The sequence below is a fragment of the Drosophila grimshawi genome, unplaced genomic scaffold, assembly GCF_018153295.1.
Source record: "Drosophila grimshawi isolate 15287-2541.00 unplaced genomic scaffold, ASM1815329v1 contig_1367, whole genome shotgun sequence".
NCBI classification, from domain to species: Eukaryota; Metazoa; Arthropoda; class Insecta; order Diptera; family Drosophilidae; genus Drosophila; species Drosophila grimshawi.
Genome location: NW_025062889.1, coordinates 14,171,597 through 14,187,793, shown reverse-complemented (window position 1 = coordinate 14,187,793; position 16,197 = coordinate 14,171,597). Strand labels below are relative to the sequence as shown.

Sequence of the window (16,197 nt, the reverse complement as noted above, 5' to 3'; positions counted from 1 at the left end):
AATTTTCTGATATTCCGTGATCCTTTCATGCGCTTGTAATATAAAAGACAACATTAATTTAATCCCTCACACATAGACAACAATCATTTATTTATTTTGAAAATACGAACAACATTCATTTAACCCTTGTGTTTCACGAATTTCCCAACTAACTTCATTAATACTTCATACTTGATTTGCTTAGCTTTGATTGTCAAAAATTGAGAAAACTTCTCATTCTCTTGCAGGGTCTCCATGCTATTCCAGATGAGTCCAAAAATTAAATGTTATGTAGTTGAAATTCTATTAAGCTTAAGTGCAAAAGTGAATAAATATACAGTACGAAATTGAAAATCGAAAATTTTAAAGGCTCATATTTCAGTTATTGTTAGAACTTGTAGAATTGTATTATTTAGCGATATTTAAGTGCATTCCTTTACAGGGTCTAGAAGAGATTGAAGATGAGGATGAAGATGTTGCGAATAAAAAGACGCAACAAACCAATAAGGACGAAAAAAAAGAGTAGATTAAAATGTAGTTGACTGTTTGATTACACTGATTTCCTCTGACTTAAGGTTACTTAATTGCGAACAACCGCACATTTATATATGTATGCATGTACATGTATGTGTTTGGAATAAACTCAACGCTTGCCGCGCAACAAACAACCCTGTTCTTGTGCTTGTGCACGGAAAAACCACCCCTATGGGGACGCTTCCCCCAATTGGGTTGTCAACTTTTGTGGTATTCTGAAAAAGGCGTCGACAGAGGCGAGTGCAGAGTACGGAGTACGGAGTGCAGAGTTTGATGCGCCCTACACTTTAATAAGAAAGTTCCGCTATTTAAAAAAAGAGTGTCGCAATATTTTCACAAAGATATGTTTTAAAATTGGTGAAAGGCTCCCAAAACACGACCGATTCCAACTTCGGCAAAGATAAGCAAACAAAACGCAAAAAGCGAAACGCACACAAAAGATACCTCCTCTATAACTATTTACATATAGAGACACAACACACACACACACAACCACACACACACACATACACGAAGAGGAGTCGCGAGTGGGGGGTGCAGCCATGGCTGGCGTGGCCGGGCTGGGGGTTGGCCGGGTTGGGTGCAGGGGTTGCCAAACTTTTGTATATGTGTTTGTTGCTGCCTTCGGCCTGTGCGTGTTATTATTTACATGCGAGGCGGATGGCAACTCACAGAATGCCATCGACATGGAGGAGCCGGCGCGACGCCACCATCAGCGGCACCACAGCGACCACGAGCGCGATCGGGAACGTGGTGAACGCGAGGAGAAGGGCTACTGTGCCCCATACAATGGCAAAGTGTGCAAACAGTTCATCACTGGCCCCGTGTGGTACAGCCTAGAGGATCCGACGGGTGGCTGGCGCAACGAGCAAATCACCACAGCGCTCTGGGATGAGCTGATAGTCGACTTGACCGGCCTTTGCCGTGAGGCAGCCGAGGTGGGTTAACATTTCTTCAACTACCAGAAATATGCAGTTTAATATCTCATCCTTTGCAGAAAATGCTGTGCGCCTATGCCTTTCCGCGCTGTCATGTGGAGAACGGACGGGCCATTAAGGCGCCACTCTGCCTCGAGGATTGCCAGGCGACCCATCTGCAGTTCTGCTACAATGACTGGGTGCTGATTGAGGAGAAGCGGGAGCGCAACATGTTCCTCAAGAGTCGCGCTCACTTCAGGCTACCCAATTGCACGGCGCTGCCGCATTACGATGCTAGCATGCGGCGTTCCAGCTGCTCCTACATAGGACTAACCGAGATTAAGGAGTCGGAGGTCAGCTGTGAGTATAAGCCGCTCGTTGGCATGGGCTGGTTTTTGATCATGGCTTATTATAGATGACTGTCGCAATGGCAACGGCCGCTACTATATGGGTACGATGAATGTGAGCAAGTCGGGCATACCCTGCCAGAGGTGGGACACCCAACATCCGCACAAGCACATTCAGCCGCCGCTGGTTTTCGCCCAGCTGACCGAGGGCGAGAACTACTGCCGCAATGCAGGTGGTGAGGAACCGCAGCCCTGGTGCTACACTCTGGACGAATCTGTGCGCTGGCAGCACTGCGACATTCCCATTTGCCGTAAGTTTAGTTTCCACTACAGTTTCCCGCAGCAGAGATTAATTGTATATTTTACCTTGCAGCTGACTATGTGGATCCTAGTGCCAAGGATCTGAATACGCCCATTAAGATGGAGGAGTTTTTCACACCATCCATGATATTTCTGCTGGCGGGCATTGGCTTCATTGGCATTGTGGCTCTGCATCTGATCATACTACTCGCCTACAAGCTGTCCAAACACAAGGATTACACGCAACCATCGCAGGCAGCGCACGGCGAATGCGGTGCCTCCGTGCGAGGGGATTGCAATTTGTCTGCCAGTCGCGAGACGCTCGGCTCAAACGCTTTTGCCGCCACGAACGCCACGAAGTGCGGCACCATAAGGAGCACCGCAACCATTCACAGCAACTGCATCATGCTGACCACCACTGCAGCGGTGCAGGAGCCCAAGACGAAATTGAATGCACGCCTCGAGAAGCTAGAGTATCCGCGTGGAGAGATTGTCTACGTACGCTCGCTGGGCCAGGGCGCCTTCGGGCGCGTCTTTCAGGCCAAGGCGCCTGGCCTAGTGTCGGGCAATGAGGAGCTGCTGGTGGCCGTCAAGATGCTGAAGGACGATGCCAGTGATCAGATGCAAACAGACTTTGAGCGTGAGGCCTGCCTCCTGGCTGAATTTGATCATCCCAACATTGTAAAGCTGCTCGGCGTCTGCGCTTTGGGTCGACCCATGTGTCTGCTCTTTGAGTACATGTCGCCGGGGGATCTCAGTGAATTCTTGAGGGCCTGCTCGCCATATGCGACTCACCAGGCGCAGCCGCGCAATCGACAGCAGCTGGAGGAGCTGCAGCTGCTCCACATGGCCGCTGATGTTTCCGCCGGCATGCTGTTCCTGGCCGAGCGCAAGTTTGTGCATCGCGATTTGGCCACGCGCAACTGCCTCATCAACGAGCAGATGCAGGTGAAGATCGCGGACTTTGGTCTATCGCACAAGATCTATCTGCAGGATTATTACAAGGGGGATGAGAACGATGTCATACCCATACGCTGGATGCCCATCGAAAGCATTCTCTACAACAAGTTCTCACTGGAGTCGGACGTGTGGGCCTTTGGTATCTGCCTGTGGGAGATCTTCTCCTTTGCCCTGCAGCCCTACTACGGCCTCACGCACGAGGAGGTCATCAAGTACATAAGGGAGGGCAACGTACTCGGCTGTCCGGACAATACGCCGCTGTCCGTCTACGCCCTGATGCGCCGCTGCTGGAACCGCAAGCCCAGCGAGCGACCAGGCTTCGCGGAGATCAATCATTGCATTCAGCACAGCATCGCCGAGTGCGAGTGCAAGGCGATGCTCTAGAATCCACATTCTAGACTCCAGTCAACCACAGCTAACCGAAATTATTCCGTCATATTTCAGCCATTTGAAATGGATCCGTTTCCGTATCCGAAATCTGAATGCTCTCCAGTTGTCTTCCGGAGCAGACGCACTAAGCATACACATAATCAAAGTACGGAGCGTACCATGAACTAACTATCAACTGAATTACCAAAACAAAAAACAAAAACAAAAAAATGCATGAAAATGTCCAAAGTCTATCAATTCTTGGAGTCATTTAAATCTTCATTATTTTATAATAATTTTAATTAATTCAGAGGCAATTATTTCGCTGCACTTTTATAACTTGTGTTTCGATTTGGTCTATATAATATTTCTTTTGTTAGTTATTTCATGGAACCTCAGATGGTTAAACTCCATAGTTGAACTCGTATTCGTACTCGTACACATATACACAAGTATTATGATTAATATAATATATTATTATGATGTTCTTTGATATTATAATACGACGATTATCATTATGATATTCTTTCCACAACGAATGCATTTAGTCAGCCATTTTATTGGTACTCGTACTCATATCTAGTTCGTAGACAATATAAGTTTAATTATTTATAAATATATATATACATATATCTATATATATATATATATATATATATATGTAATATTAATATTTTTGCATGTATGTATGCCCAGTGGATTGAATTCCAATCGGATTTTACTAGATTTAAGCTTAAGAGCACCTTGCCAACGGTGCGCCATACTCGGGATATTTTATCACATTGGAACACTTTTGAAAACGAATCACAAAACACCGAAGACCATCAAAACAATAAGGAATATAAAATATGAAATATTTAGAGAACTGTCTACAGCCTCAATTTCTTAGGACATTTACATAATAATCTTGTAACTAATATGTTGATGTAATTTGTACAATATACCTTTCATAATCAAAATTCAAAATGACCTTCATTTCAACTTATCAGCAATAGTATTCATAATAGTAGTCATAGTCGTAGGAATATGGGCGACGACAAGGATACGAAACAGGCACGGGCACTGGCAAGACTCCGAGGCCTATACCACCACCGTAGTAATGAGGTCTGTACCCTCCATAGCCTCCATAGCCGCCGTGGGGACGTCCATAGCCACCTGGGCGTCCTCCACCCCAACCGCCTGGGCGTCCTCCACCCCAACCGCCTGGGCGTCCGCCACCAAAGCCACCACGTCCACGTCCACCGCCAAAGCCACCGCGTCCACCACCACCACGTCCGCCACCACCGTGTCCTCCACCACCGTGTCCTCCACCACCATGCCCTCCTCCGCCACGCGCCAACGAAATGTGCAAGCAATCGAGGAGCAAGGCGAATAAGAAAATTATCCAAAGTTTCGACATTTTTAGAAAACAGTTCTATCGTGTTCTGTTTCTTATTGCGACTAAAACAATTTCATTTGATTTCTGGATTGGCAAGTTCTAAGTATATATACCAAATTAATTAGAGTATTCATTATAATTGGTGTAAGGTCAACTCTTCGTGCTGGAAATCCCCCACATCGCGCTCAAATATCAATTTTCGCATACATATATATATATTTGTTGTTTGGCAATACAAAACAGAGCTTAACTTGGCGATATCACAGCAGCCTAAAGCCTAAAGCCTAGGATCTAGACAATACATTGAATATGATACTTAAACAGTAAGTTATATCTAAACAGATGTGTATATCGGTGTGGATTCAGTGCATTTTGGGACAGTTGGAATTCTTGCTGAGCACAAGTCTTTCGGGGTCGAGAGAGAGTCGCTTGAGCACATCGTAGATCTTCTCTCGAATCTCAACTACAAAGTCTGTCTCGCGTCCGAGCACCCAGATCTGATCGGCATAGCCTAGGGAGCCAATGCTGCCACAGGACCACAATATGGCAAAGTTTTCGTAGTCCGTGTAGAGCACCTGGTATTTACCAGAACCGGGCAACAGGCGGGCAATCACCTCCGGAAAGCGAGTGTTGAACTAAAGGAATTGATATGATTGAATTGACAATGTTGTTGAATAATTGATTGACATACCTTAAAGTCCATAATAGAGGATCTGCTGTTCTCTGGCGTGGCATAGCCCAGATTTACATTGGGATTGCCAGTGCTATAATTATTAATATATATGCAGATAATTCGAATAAGGTTCGCTTATATCAATTTAAGTCCACCACTTACATGCGATTGACGGTTTTTATGGCCACCTCCAGCTTAAAGTTGTTGAACTTGGACAGATCCGCTTTGTTGTAGGGCTCAAACTCGAAAGTGGTGCAGCCCGATGCAATTTCGGGCAAATAGAATGAACGCTCCACCTCGAACCAGTGGCCGAGCACCTAGAAATGTTTATATGCCATCGTTGCATTAGAAACAATATTAATAAGATCGCCCTGCCTGCGTTTCACTTTGTGGCGATGAGTAAGCAATTAACTGGGTTACTATTATACAAAAAAGAGATTAAAAAAAAACAACTGCCTCCACTCCCAGCGTAAAACATAAACACTTCAAGCATTTTTATTTATTTTGTTGTTATTTTGGTAAACTGGTTTTTAGTGCTGGCAGAGTCCAAGCAGTGCCCAGTAGCAGAAGCCACGGATAGCTATGGGCTGTGATAAAACCCTCACTTTATACAATTTTATTCTTGGGGTCGGGGTCTTTGCCCCCGCCCAAGCGAACGATGTCAAAGTGCTCTTTAACGCTTACGCTTATCAACTCAATTGTGCTCGACGATTTATCAAATTGCTTGCAGCTCAAAGTCCAAACAACGATGCTGCATCCCCAACGCGTAACTGCTCAAGAGGGAACGGCATACGTGACACGAGAAACGCATATCTAACACGATATCGTTATATAGTTCCATTTTGTTTCTTTGTAAAGTCATTTTGTCAAAATAAAGGCAGACAATTATTCAAGAGAAACAATTATTTAAGTCAATTATAAGCCCATAAACCAAATTGATTTGTAGTGCACTTTAGAGACAAAATTCTAGATAATTTTCAAAGGTTCTATATTTCGTGTCCCTTTCTCAAATAGAATTTCAATTTGATTTCATTCTTAGTGCCATCTCTAGCAGCTGTGCTCGGTTTGCAGCTCTCACTCGGCTATTATGTTATATGTTTGATATGGTAATTTGGTTTCATTTGCGTTTTGAGCAAATGGAACTGTAAGTGATTTCAAGGCGGTCAACTGAATATAAATGGGCTTATGTGTAAGTTCCCCAACCCCCAACGCACATGATTAATGTAATTGTGCTGCTAAATTGATTAAGGCAATTTTCTAGTTTGTCCAACTTAAAAACAAGAAAACGCACAGCGACAACACGAAAAAAGAGCTTTGGTCTCATTGTTGTTGTCCTTGGCGTGCCAAAGACGTTAGCTGCTTGGTTGGACATGGTCAATAGTCAATAGTGATAGTTGTAGTTGTAGTCTTCTTAAATATGATAAAGAAGTGGATTGTTTGCCATTGGCGACTGCACGACCATCATAACGATTGAAGATATACAAATATGTGCTTGTAAGGTTTATTAAGTTGTTTTATCTCCTTTGCTGTAAACTGGTTTGCACTTTTACATGGTTGCACACACCTCAAATTGGTTCAAGTTCAACTTTATGCACAATCTATAAAACTAAAATAAAAATACCATTGCCTTTGACGCCTCGTACTAATTAATGGAAAATTTCACAGGTGCTCTTTGTTTTGCTGTTATTCAACTTATAGTGCGAAAATTATATATAAATGTGTATTTACATATATTGGGAACTTACGCGACTCATATTAAACTTTGGCATCGACGGATACTTCGGGCAACGTCCAAATCCATAGGCTTGGGTCTGCTCAACAAATGTCAGTAGTAATACAGACGACACTAGCAAAACTCGCAAAATTGCACAACATTTTTGCTTGCTCATTTTGGTAAATCCGAAAACACAAAATATTGCTTATTGGGTTAAAGATTGGCACAGTTTTTATATGTGTTTGTTTGCAATTATTATGCGTCGATTTGTTCTGCGTAGAATGTTTAATCGGAGGCAATGAATTCACTTTGTTATGCACGGTGCAACTTCCGTTTATGATGTCAGTTGGTCAATGAACGGAGCCGTTGGATTTCCATTTCCTCAAAGCGATGCGAGTATTATTATTTGTTTTTCTTATTTGTTTGGTTTGTTACTTGTAATTGTTACTATCAGTGTTGTTGTTGTTGTTTTTGTTGTTGTTACTCGGTGTACCTATTAATATTCCGCATAAGAAATGTGCGATAATCAAAACGTGCTGCTCCTCGAGTCTCACTGGGCTTGGATGAGTGGGTTGACTTAGTTGGCTTGGCGAGTGCAGCAAACAACAACACAAAGAGTGAAAATTAAGCGAAGCGGACACTTGTCGGTCTTCAAAATAAACAAAAAAAAATAAAAATAAATACAAATACAAATATTTTTAACTAGGTTGGCTCGTGCCCGACTAGGCGTTACGTAAAAGAAAATCCGAAAACCAGACCAGGCTAAAAAATGACAGGCGAGACAAGGCAAAGGCAAGGCGAGGTGAGACGAGGAGAAGTGAACCAGCTGCCGCATAGATCCCGCCTCCTGGAGTGTAGCCCGTTCCGAGTTCCAAGCATATGCGGAATGCAACGGCAACTGGTTACTAGTTAGTTGCACTTAGTGAATGGGTGAGCGCACTTTCAGTGTTTTAGTGTGCACCTCAAAGCTATTGCGCATTCATTCATCATAAACAAAAGTAAAAGGTCTAATAAAGGAAGTCTGTCTTTGTTTCTCTTGTTCGCGAATGTGTCATGAAGTTTTCAGTTTGGAGATGGCAATTATTTACGGCAAAACTTTGCCCCTGAGCCACGCCCCAAGCCGGATTCGGTGCAATGCGAGATATGCGAGACACTTGACAGTATCATTTATCGGGCGTCGGACAAATTTAATTGAAGTGGTGCAAGTTCAAGATAGCTGATAATTAGCCAAGCAAATGCATAGGAGAAAATGTAAAAATTTTCACATGCAAAATGAAGGAAGTCGACACATAGTTTATTTTATAACACACACATTTTGCAATAAATGACAAGTTATTAGCCATTTACCGCGTAGAAAAACAGGCAATGAAAATCAGCAGTTAGCCAACCAAGCAACAAATTTAAAATCCAAACAGCTGGGAAAAAAGTGTTAATTTTGCAGACAGACAAACAGCTGCAGAAGCAAACAAAAAAGGCAAAAGTGATTCGTTCAATTACAAATGCCTTTAATAATGGCCTTCCACTGTTCAGATGCAAATTGCAATTGCCAATTATACTATTTTTATTTTACTGCTTTGTCACTTTGAGTGCGCCTTGTTGTTTTATTGTTTTAATGTTGTCTCTTTGTTTACACGTTTGACTGCTGCACGTTCTTTGGCATTTGTTGTACGTTAAATCTCGGTCTAGAAAGTCTAATCTAAAACTGACGCCGCGACAACCTTCTCTTCTTTAACAACCACACCGGACGACCGTTGAAATTATACTGTCTGATGTTTATCGCATAGTTATTTGAATTGCAATCAGCGTGACCGTAGTAGAAGAATATTATTAAGTGTGCACACACTGGCAAAGTAATCGATAGCCTTATCGCTCTAATCAGCCGGCCTCCACAAATTTGCCGAATACCAAACAAATAGAAAACAATTTTTTTAAACGAATTATTTATTTGTTTATTTTATTAACTAATGGCGACTGCATAGTGTTAGCAACAAATATAAGCAATAAAGTTGGCGATGGCAGCCTGTGTGCTATGCTTCGACTGCTGCAAGACCGGCGAGTCGTACAAGATATTTTCCGAGGCCGGATTGCGGCTCAAAATTTGCAAAACAATAAACAAACATTTTTGGCTGGAGGTAAAAATGCGTTTTATGTATCTTTGTGCATTCGAATGATGTTGATCTCTTTCGCAGCTGAGCAACGCAGCGGGAGGCGAACGCGAGGAAATTTGCCACCAATGCTGGCAGGTCGTGAGCAACTTTAATAAATTATACGAGCGAGTTTACAACTTGCACCAGGAGCGCCTCTGTGATGTGAAGAACGTCACGATTGAATTCTGTGACGAGGCGGAGGCAGCGAATCCTCTAGCCCTTGGCGGTGAACTGGATGCACTCGCCGAGGATTTCTTTGCGTCCGGCGATGTCAAGGTGGAGGTGAACGAACTGGAGCCGCTGCCCAAGCTCGAAATGCTCGATGAGCCAGTGGTCGAGGAGCAGAGCAGGGCATCCAAACGTACCAGTGCCGAGCGTTCAGCTGCTAAGAGGCGCATCAAAAACGAACAGCTAACCATCTCCAGTGACTCGGATGGGGACATTCCCTTAGCTGAGTTCCTTGATCTTAAAACGACTGCAAAGCCAGGAGGAGTAGTAGCAGCAGCATCGCCGCTCATTGGACGACAGCTGCGAAGAAGCACTCGACGTGGTCGCCGAGAGAAAACCCCATCGGAATCGCCTTCAACCAGCTTGAAAAAGGAATCGGAATCTGATGATGCTGACCCTGATGGTGATGATAATAATGATAATGATCAGGATATGGACTTTGTGGCCGCAGAAGCAGTGCTAGGCACTGAGGACAGTGCCAGTTCCAGCGAGAGCAGCGACGGCGACTCTGGCGACAGTCTGCCTGATGTCGAGCCGGAGGAGCGCTACGCAGAGATACCCAAACGGGTTGTAGTCAAGCCCAAAAAGTATCGAAAGCGTCCCAAACCGCTGGTCGCGCCGGTGCGCATGAGTCGCGACGATCTCGCCAAACGACGGGCGCAACAAAAGAAATACGATGAAATTATATTTGAGTTTTTCAAGAAGCTGCCATGTCACGTATGCAATCTGTTGGTGCCCAATTTCGGAGACATGCGTCGTCATCTGCGCATGTCCCACAACATCGAAAGTGGCTTCATTGCCTGCTGTGGTCGCAAGTTTCACATACGCAGGGGTCTGGCCGAGCATGTGCTGGTGCACAATAACCCGGAGCACTTTATGTGCGCCCCGTGCGGTCGCGTCTTTCAGGACTCCAAGACGTTGGAGGCGCACGAGCAAACGCACACGAATCCCATGGCAGATGCGAAGGATAAACGCATTTACCCATGCGACAAGTGTCCGAAAACCTTCACCACAAAGGCCGCCGTCGAGTATCACATTATGTCCAAGCATGTGCCCAAGTCGGACTTCAAGTACACCTGCCCCGAGTGCAATAAGAAGTAAGCAAGAGTTTTCTCATTCCTCCTCACTGATCATAATTGTAATCTTTGCTTATGCTTAAAGGCTGCCCACAGAGCGAAAGCTGAAGGAGCATCGACGGTATATGCACGATCCGGAGACGGCAATCATTTGCGACAAGTGCGGCAAAACGTTGCGTACCCAGGCCAATCTTAAGAAACATCACGAACTGGAGCATTCCGATGAGCCACGCCCGAAGCCGGATCCCGTGCAGTGCGAGATATGCGGCACCTGGTTGCGCCATTTATCCGGCCTCAAGCAGCACATGAAAACGGTGCACGAACCACCGTGTGGCGAGCATCGCTGCCCCATCTGCGACAAGACATCAACTAACTCCCGAGCACTCAAGCGGCACATTTACCACAATCATCAGTGCGAGAGAAAGTTTCGCTGCACCATGTGCGAGAAGGCCTTCAAGAGGCCACAGGATTTGAGAGTAAGTTAAGTCTGATAGACCAAATGGAAGTAATAAGAAAATAATTGTACGCTTGCCAGGAGCACACATCGACACACACAGGCGAGGTGTTGTACACCTGTCCCAACTGTCCGCAGACGTTCTTCTCGAATGCCAACATGTACAAGCATCGCCAGAGATTGCATCGCGCCGAATGGGAAGCGGATCGCAAGAAACCACTGCCACCCAACATAATGCAGCAGGCGGCCATGAAGAAGCGACAGGGCAGCAAGGCTGCCGCACCAACGCTGTTCCCCCCATCCGCAGAGACGCCAACTGCACCAGCTGCCCAAAAGCCGGAATCGCAACAACAACCACAACAACAACTGCATTAGTATTTAATATTTATGACATAGTGATAAGTTAAAGGAAGGAACTCATAAATATACTCTAGGCATAAGGACACATCCATTAGATTAAAGAATACGATTACAATTACGACAACTAATGTTTAGATTTAATGCTCATCCTGTGGAATGCGGATTGTCTCACAGATGCCCTCTTCCCGGTGCACACTGGCCCAGTGCTGCGACAATTCCTGGCAGATGGCTCGTCGGAACACCATGCATGTGATGTGCGGCAACTTCTCGAAGCGAATGCGCAGCAGGCCCAGCTTGGCCAGGGCGAAGCGCCAGTTCTTCATGATGCTGGCATTTTTGCCCACATGCTGCGAATCGGGTGTGATGATGACTAGGATTCCCTCGGGTCGCAACAACTCATAGGCCTTCTGGCAGCAAAGCAATCGCTGATCTGCACTGGGCATGTATTCCAGCAGTAGGCTAAAGATGACGCAGTGATAGTAGCCAGCAGGTAATCGCTTCACACTCTGATCCCTGATCTCGGGTTCCGTCAGCATGCCATCCACGTCAACCGTAAGAAAGTCTGCCTGCAGCACGAGTGCACCCGGTGCGGGGCAGAGATCGAGGGCCGTCACTTCGAGATGCGGAGTATTGCCGAAGGGATTGAAACAGCTGCCCACATCCAGCACACGCAGCTTGTCGGGCGGCGCCTCCATGTAGGCGCACTCAGCATCGGCCAACTCATTATAGGAGGCCAGCAGTCGCTGTTCGCGCAATCGCTTCTGCAAATAGATGCCCTCGATGTAGAAGTACTTGGTTATATAGTCGATGGCCCACTTGATGCGACTGCGTGCGTGCAGCTCCGTCTTGCTGGCATTCGTTTCCCAGATGCCAGCCAATTGCTGCATTGCATCCGCATATTCTGCCAGCTTTTCAGCATTATGAGGTCCAGTGTGCTCCTGCCAAGCGCGCTCGGCACCGTACAATTTGGTGAGTTGACGCAAACTGTCGTGGCAGTTCTTCACAATGTTGGCCAAGCGTTGATGCTCCTCGGTCGCCATGGATTTTATTTCGTTTCTCCCGAGGCGCAACAAATGTGTGTGTATATTCGAGATGAACGATATTTTCATGGGGATGCACATTAATTTGGACGCCACTGTAAAAAATGTATACATTGCCCCTTTATATTTACTATTAAGGCGCAACAGCTCACATAAACAAAAGTGTGACCAGCTCTACAAAAAGAGTTTAACAATTCATTATTTTCCGTCTTTGACTATAGGGTCTCACTTTCCACTTGACTATACGGCAGAATTTTCAAAAGGAAGAGTAAAGCTTAAAATTCACAGAGTGCAACTAATCGGAAACTAATTATACGGATGCGTGATTTTCGCTGAATCATTGAGTGCCACTTGTTCAGAATCTTTCAAAACCAAAAATTAGCTATTTAATAAGCGTTGATGAATCGCTTAGAATTTATAACAATTTAGCAACCTACTAAGGTCAATGGCAATATACTTGACTCGTGTTAAGTAATCGCAGTGAATAACTTTAATTGCCTATGCTGTTTTCTACTCGAGTTGAACCGGTTGCTTGGTAATTGAATATATAACAAGTAGTTAAGTAATGAATATCTCAAGTACGGCAATTATTCGAAAGATAAAACAAGTCGAAGTAACAACAATTGTCTCAACTATAGTATATTATTTACTTATATGATGATTAGGTATGCAGCGATCGAAATGAGGCATACGTAAGACAATTGCGGCGTATTTGTAACGTATTTGTCATCACAACAAAGCAGACTTGGCCACTCGCCTTTGTATGCACATTGATAAGACTATTGCCAGCACCCTAGTAGACAATCATTTGTCTAAATTTGACTTGGACTCCCTTCTTATCATCGCCCAGATACATAAATACTCTGGACTATTGCGAACTACAACTAATGATATATGTAGAACATGCGTGTTGATAGTTCTAGAATGGTATCACTCTAAAGGTCAACATTGTGTAAAAATACATGCATAAAATGTGTGACGCATATACATACCTTTGTTTATGTCTATCGCAACATGACAACCAACTAGGGTGTGCTTGACTTGCAGACACGCTGTAAATAGCTCTGAATTAAGTTAGCTAATCTGCATCTACATTTATGACTTACACAATACCCCTTAAGGCCACTTGAATGTATCTTAACCACTCAGAAAAGTCACATTTAAAAGGTATATCGATATAGAAAGTGCGAAGGAGAAAGACAGAAGGACTGTGAGAGCAGAGAGCTAGTTTAAGCTTATCAAAACACTTACATTCCACTTGTAATGTAATGTTACAGATCTTAACTATAGCTGAAACACACTCTTTGCACCCCATACTTTACCATACTGATATACGACTCTATTTTAGACGCCAGACTGGTCTCAGCATGTATATAGCAAGTAATACCCGTAAAGATTAACAAGTATAATACTCTTTTTAGTCGACAGACACTGATGGAAAGTCAAATATTTTGTAGTTTCGGGCATGCAGGTTGTTATTTGCTTATCAGGCATTTGCTTATCGCTAAATAATCACTGAAATTGGTTCTTAAAGTGTTAACAGCGATTTCGGATGGTCGCTTTGGTAGCGATAAGGATAAGAACGCATTCGAAATTCATTCGTTCAACAGTTCAGTCTTTAAGGGGTCGTCTACCCAGTCGCTTGCTTTTGCCTTAAACTCCACGCTTCGCTTCACAACATCAGCTCGAAATGAAAGTCGAATGGGCGCCGGCAAATGTGCCGCCCAAGCGTCGCTTGGAGACCTTCATCACTGGCCTTTTTACTTTGTTTTTCTTCACGCTACCTCTGACGTCACTTCTGTTATTGGCTTCACTTCTGGTAAGTTGCATCAAAATCTAATTATTTGTTTCGAGTCACTAATTATTAATTATGCTGTGCAGTTCTATGGTGGATTTGTGCTACGCACTCTTCTGGTGATCTATACGGCTTACATATATGTTGATCACAAGCGGAATTACTCAGCTATGGACACCAATGGGTAGGTCTACCATCTCTAATTCTTCCTCAAGATATTTACCTTCACGCTTAAATATGTTTAGCTGGATGATAAATCGCTCGAATTTCATATATCGCATTTATCGTAATTATTTTCCCGTGACATTAGTGAAGACTGCCGATTTGCCGGCCAATAAAAACTATATACTAGCCAGCTTTCCACATGGAATTCTTGGGTAAGATATCTTATCAAATAATATTACACTTATATACACTATAGAATACATATATAATTTTTATACTACTCACTCCATAGAACGGGCATTTGCATCAATATGGGCCTCGACATTAGCCATTGGCTGAGGCTCTTTCCCCAAGTGCGTCCTAAGGTGGGCACACTCGATCAGCATTTTGTGATACCCTTTCTCAGGGATTTGCTGCGCGGGTGGGGATTGATTTCGGTCTCCAAGGAATCCTTGACGTACTACCTCACCAAGCCCAATGATCCCAAGCATCCGAACAATCGTGATGGATTTACATCCAATGCAGTGGCCATTTTGGTGGGCGGCGCTCAGGAGGCACTCGATTCGCATCCCGGCAAATACATTCTCACCCTGAAGAATCGCAAGGGCTTTGTGAAGATGGCCATACGCACGGGGTAAGTGTATCTGATACTGGGCATCGAATAAAATCTGACACTAATCCATGGCTCAGTTCGTCCATTGTGCCAACGATCTCGTTTGGAGAAGTCGACATCTTTGATCAGGTGGACAATCCGCCAGATTCGACGCTGCGTCGCATACAGACGATTGTCAAGAAGCTGACGGGCATCTCACCGCTGATACCCGTGGGACGAGGCTTCTTCAACTATACTTTTGGCTTCTTACCCTATCGGCGACCCATTGTCCAAGTTGGTAAGTGCTAAAACTGATCTTGATTTTGATTTTGTTTTCTAAATTGCGAACTTGTCCATTCCAGTTGGAGCGCCAATTGATGTCATACGCAATGCGCAGCCGGACCCAGCTTATGTGGATGAGATCCATGGCAAGGTAATGGAGGCACTGGAGCAAATGTTCGATCAGTATAAGGATAAATATATGCCCAATTCAACAAAGACGAAGCTGGTCATACACTAAATACACACACACTAACTGTTCGAGACTGGCAGCTCTCCTATTAGAGCGTCGTATTTGACATTTTAAAATCAAAGACGTAAGGTCACACTTAGGCGCATTTGAACTGAAAAGTGCTGATAATATAAATAAATAATAATAATAATGTTGAAATAAGCACCAATACGCACAAATTATAATATTCGCAGTCTTTTGAAAGTTCAAAAGTGATTAAAAATGAATTAAAATCTAGACGAAATGTTTTATAAGCATTTGCTAGTTATTTGTACACAATAAAGAGGGTTAGTTGGTTAATTTTAACGAAAGCGTATGTTCTTTTATTATTATTATTAATATTATTATTAATTTACCAATTAAATTTATTACTTCGTACATAAATATTATATACAAAAAGAAAAGTAGGATTCGAATTTCATATTGGAAAACTTAACTAAATGTTGCTTTTGTGTTTGTGCCATGATCTTTAATCCCATTTTTTCCATTTAATTTTTAACTTTTCGTTTGTATATACTATATAGAATTTTGGTTTAACAACTATATATAAGGAATTTTAAAAATACAATATTATTCTACACTAAATTCAATCGCAGAATTTTTCGAGTAAGGTACAATTAATTTTGGATTTCTTTTCCTTTCTTTTTTAGCAACAAAT

General features: G+C 43.7%; 5 protein-coding genes across 8 annotated transcripts; 3 read left to right on the top strand and 2 right to left on the bottom strand.

Annotated features, from left to right (window-relative positions):
- Positions 1-264: 264 nt before the first annotated feature.
- Positions 265-3,486, top strand: LOC6559740 (tyrosine-protein kinase transmembrane receptor Ror2). Its single transcript, XM_001986798.3, has 5 exons — positions 265-366; positions 422-1,451; positions 1,511-1,790; positions 1,846-2,088; positions 2,151-3,486. Exons 2-5 carry the CDS (start codon positions 1,056-1,058, stop codon positions 3,419-3,421), a joined length of 2,190 nt encoding a protein of 729 aa, XP_001986834.2. The 5' UTR covers positions 265-366; positions 422-1,055; the 3' UTR covers positions 3,422-3,486.
- A 1,415-nt stretch (positions 3,487-4,901) lies between these two features.
- LOC6560058 (apolipoprotein D) lies at positions 4,902-8,935 on the bottom strand. 3 transcript variants are annotated; one of them, XM_043216391.1, is made up of 5 exons: positions 8,890-8,935; positions 7,203-7,820; positions 5,620-5,774; positions 5,476-5,548; positions 4,902-5,419 (listed from the first exon to the last, which is right to left on the bottom strand). In XM_043216391.1, the coding sequence occupies exons 2-5, from the start codon at positions 7,344-7,346 to the stop codon at positions 5,147-5,149; spliced, it is 645 nt and encodes a 214-aa protein (XP_043072326.1). In that variant the 5' UTR covers positions 7,347-7,820; positions 8,890-8,935; the 3' UTR covers positions 4,902-5,146. The 3 variants fall into 3 exon arrangements, with proteins under 3 accessions (XP_043072326.1, XP_032591172.1, XP_032591173.1); XM_032735281.2 differs by having other exon boundaries at positions 8,803-8,897; XM_032735282.2 differs by having other exon boundaries at positions 8,742-8,896.
- A 210-nt stretch (positions 8,936-9,145) lies between these two features.
- Positions 9,146-11,451, top strand: LOC6560057 (transcription factor grauzone). Its single transcript, XM_001986795.3, has 4 exons — positions 9,146-9,303; positions 9,361-10,643; positions 10,708-11,098; positions 11,158-11,451. The coding sequence occupies exons 1-4, from the start codon at positions 9,184-9,186 to the stop codon at positions 11,449-11,451; spliced, it is 2,088 nt and encodes a 695-aa protein (XP_001986831.1). The 5' UTR covers positions 9,146-9,183.
- LOC6559595 (S-adenosylmethionine sensor upstream of mTORC1) lies at positions 11,448-12,590 on the bottom strand. Its single transcript, XM_001986794.3, has one exon. It carries the CDS (start codon positions 12,588-12,590, stop codon positions 11,574-11,576), a length of 1,017 nt encoding a protein of 338 aa, XP_001986830.2. The 3' UTR covers positions 11,448-11,573.
- Positions 12,591-12,692: 102 nt separating this feature from the next.
- Positions 12,693-16,119, top strand: LOC6559481 (2-acylglycerol O-acyltransferase 2-A). Of its 2 annotated transcripts, none has more exons than XM_032735280.1 (7): positions 12,693-13,011; positions 14,011-14,295; positions 14,358-14,455; positions 14,517-14,648; positions 14,729-15,070; positions 15,127-15,326; positions 15,391-16,119. In XM_032735280.1, the coding sequence occupies exons 2-7, from the start codon at positions 14,167-14,169 to the stop codon at positions 15,546-15,548; spliced, it is 1,059 nt and encodes a 352-aa protein (XP_032591171.1). In that variant the 5' UTR covers positions 12,693-13,011; positions 14,011-14,166; the 3' UTR covers positions 15,549-16,119. The 2 variants fall into 2 exon arrangements, with proteins under 2 accessions (XP_032591171.1, XP_001986829.1); XM_001986793.2 differs by having other exon boundaries at positions 12,724-13,011; positions 14,087-14,295; positions 15,391-15,938.
- The last annotated feature ends 78 nt before the right edge of the window (positions 16,120-16,197 follow it).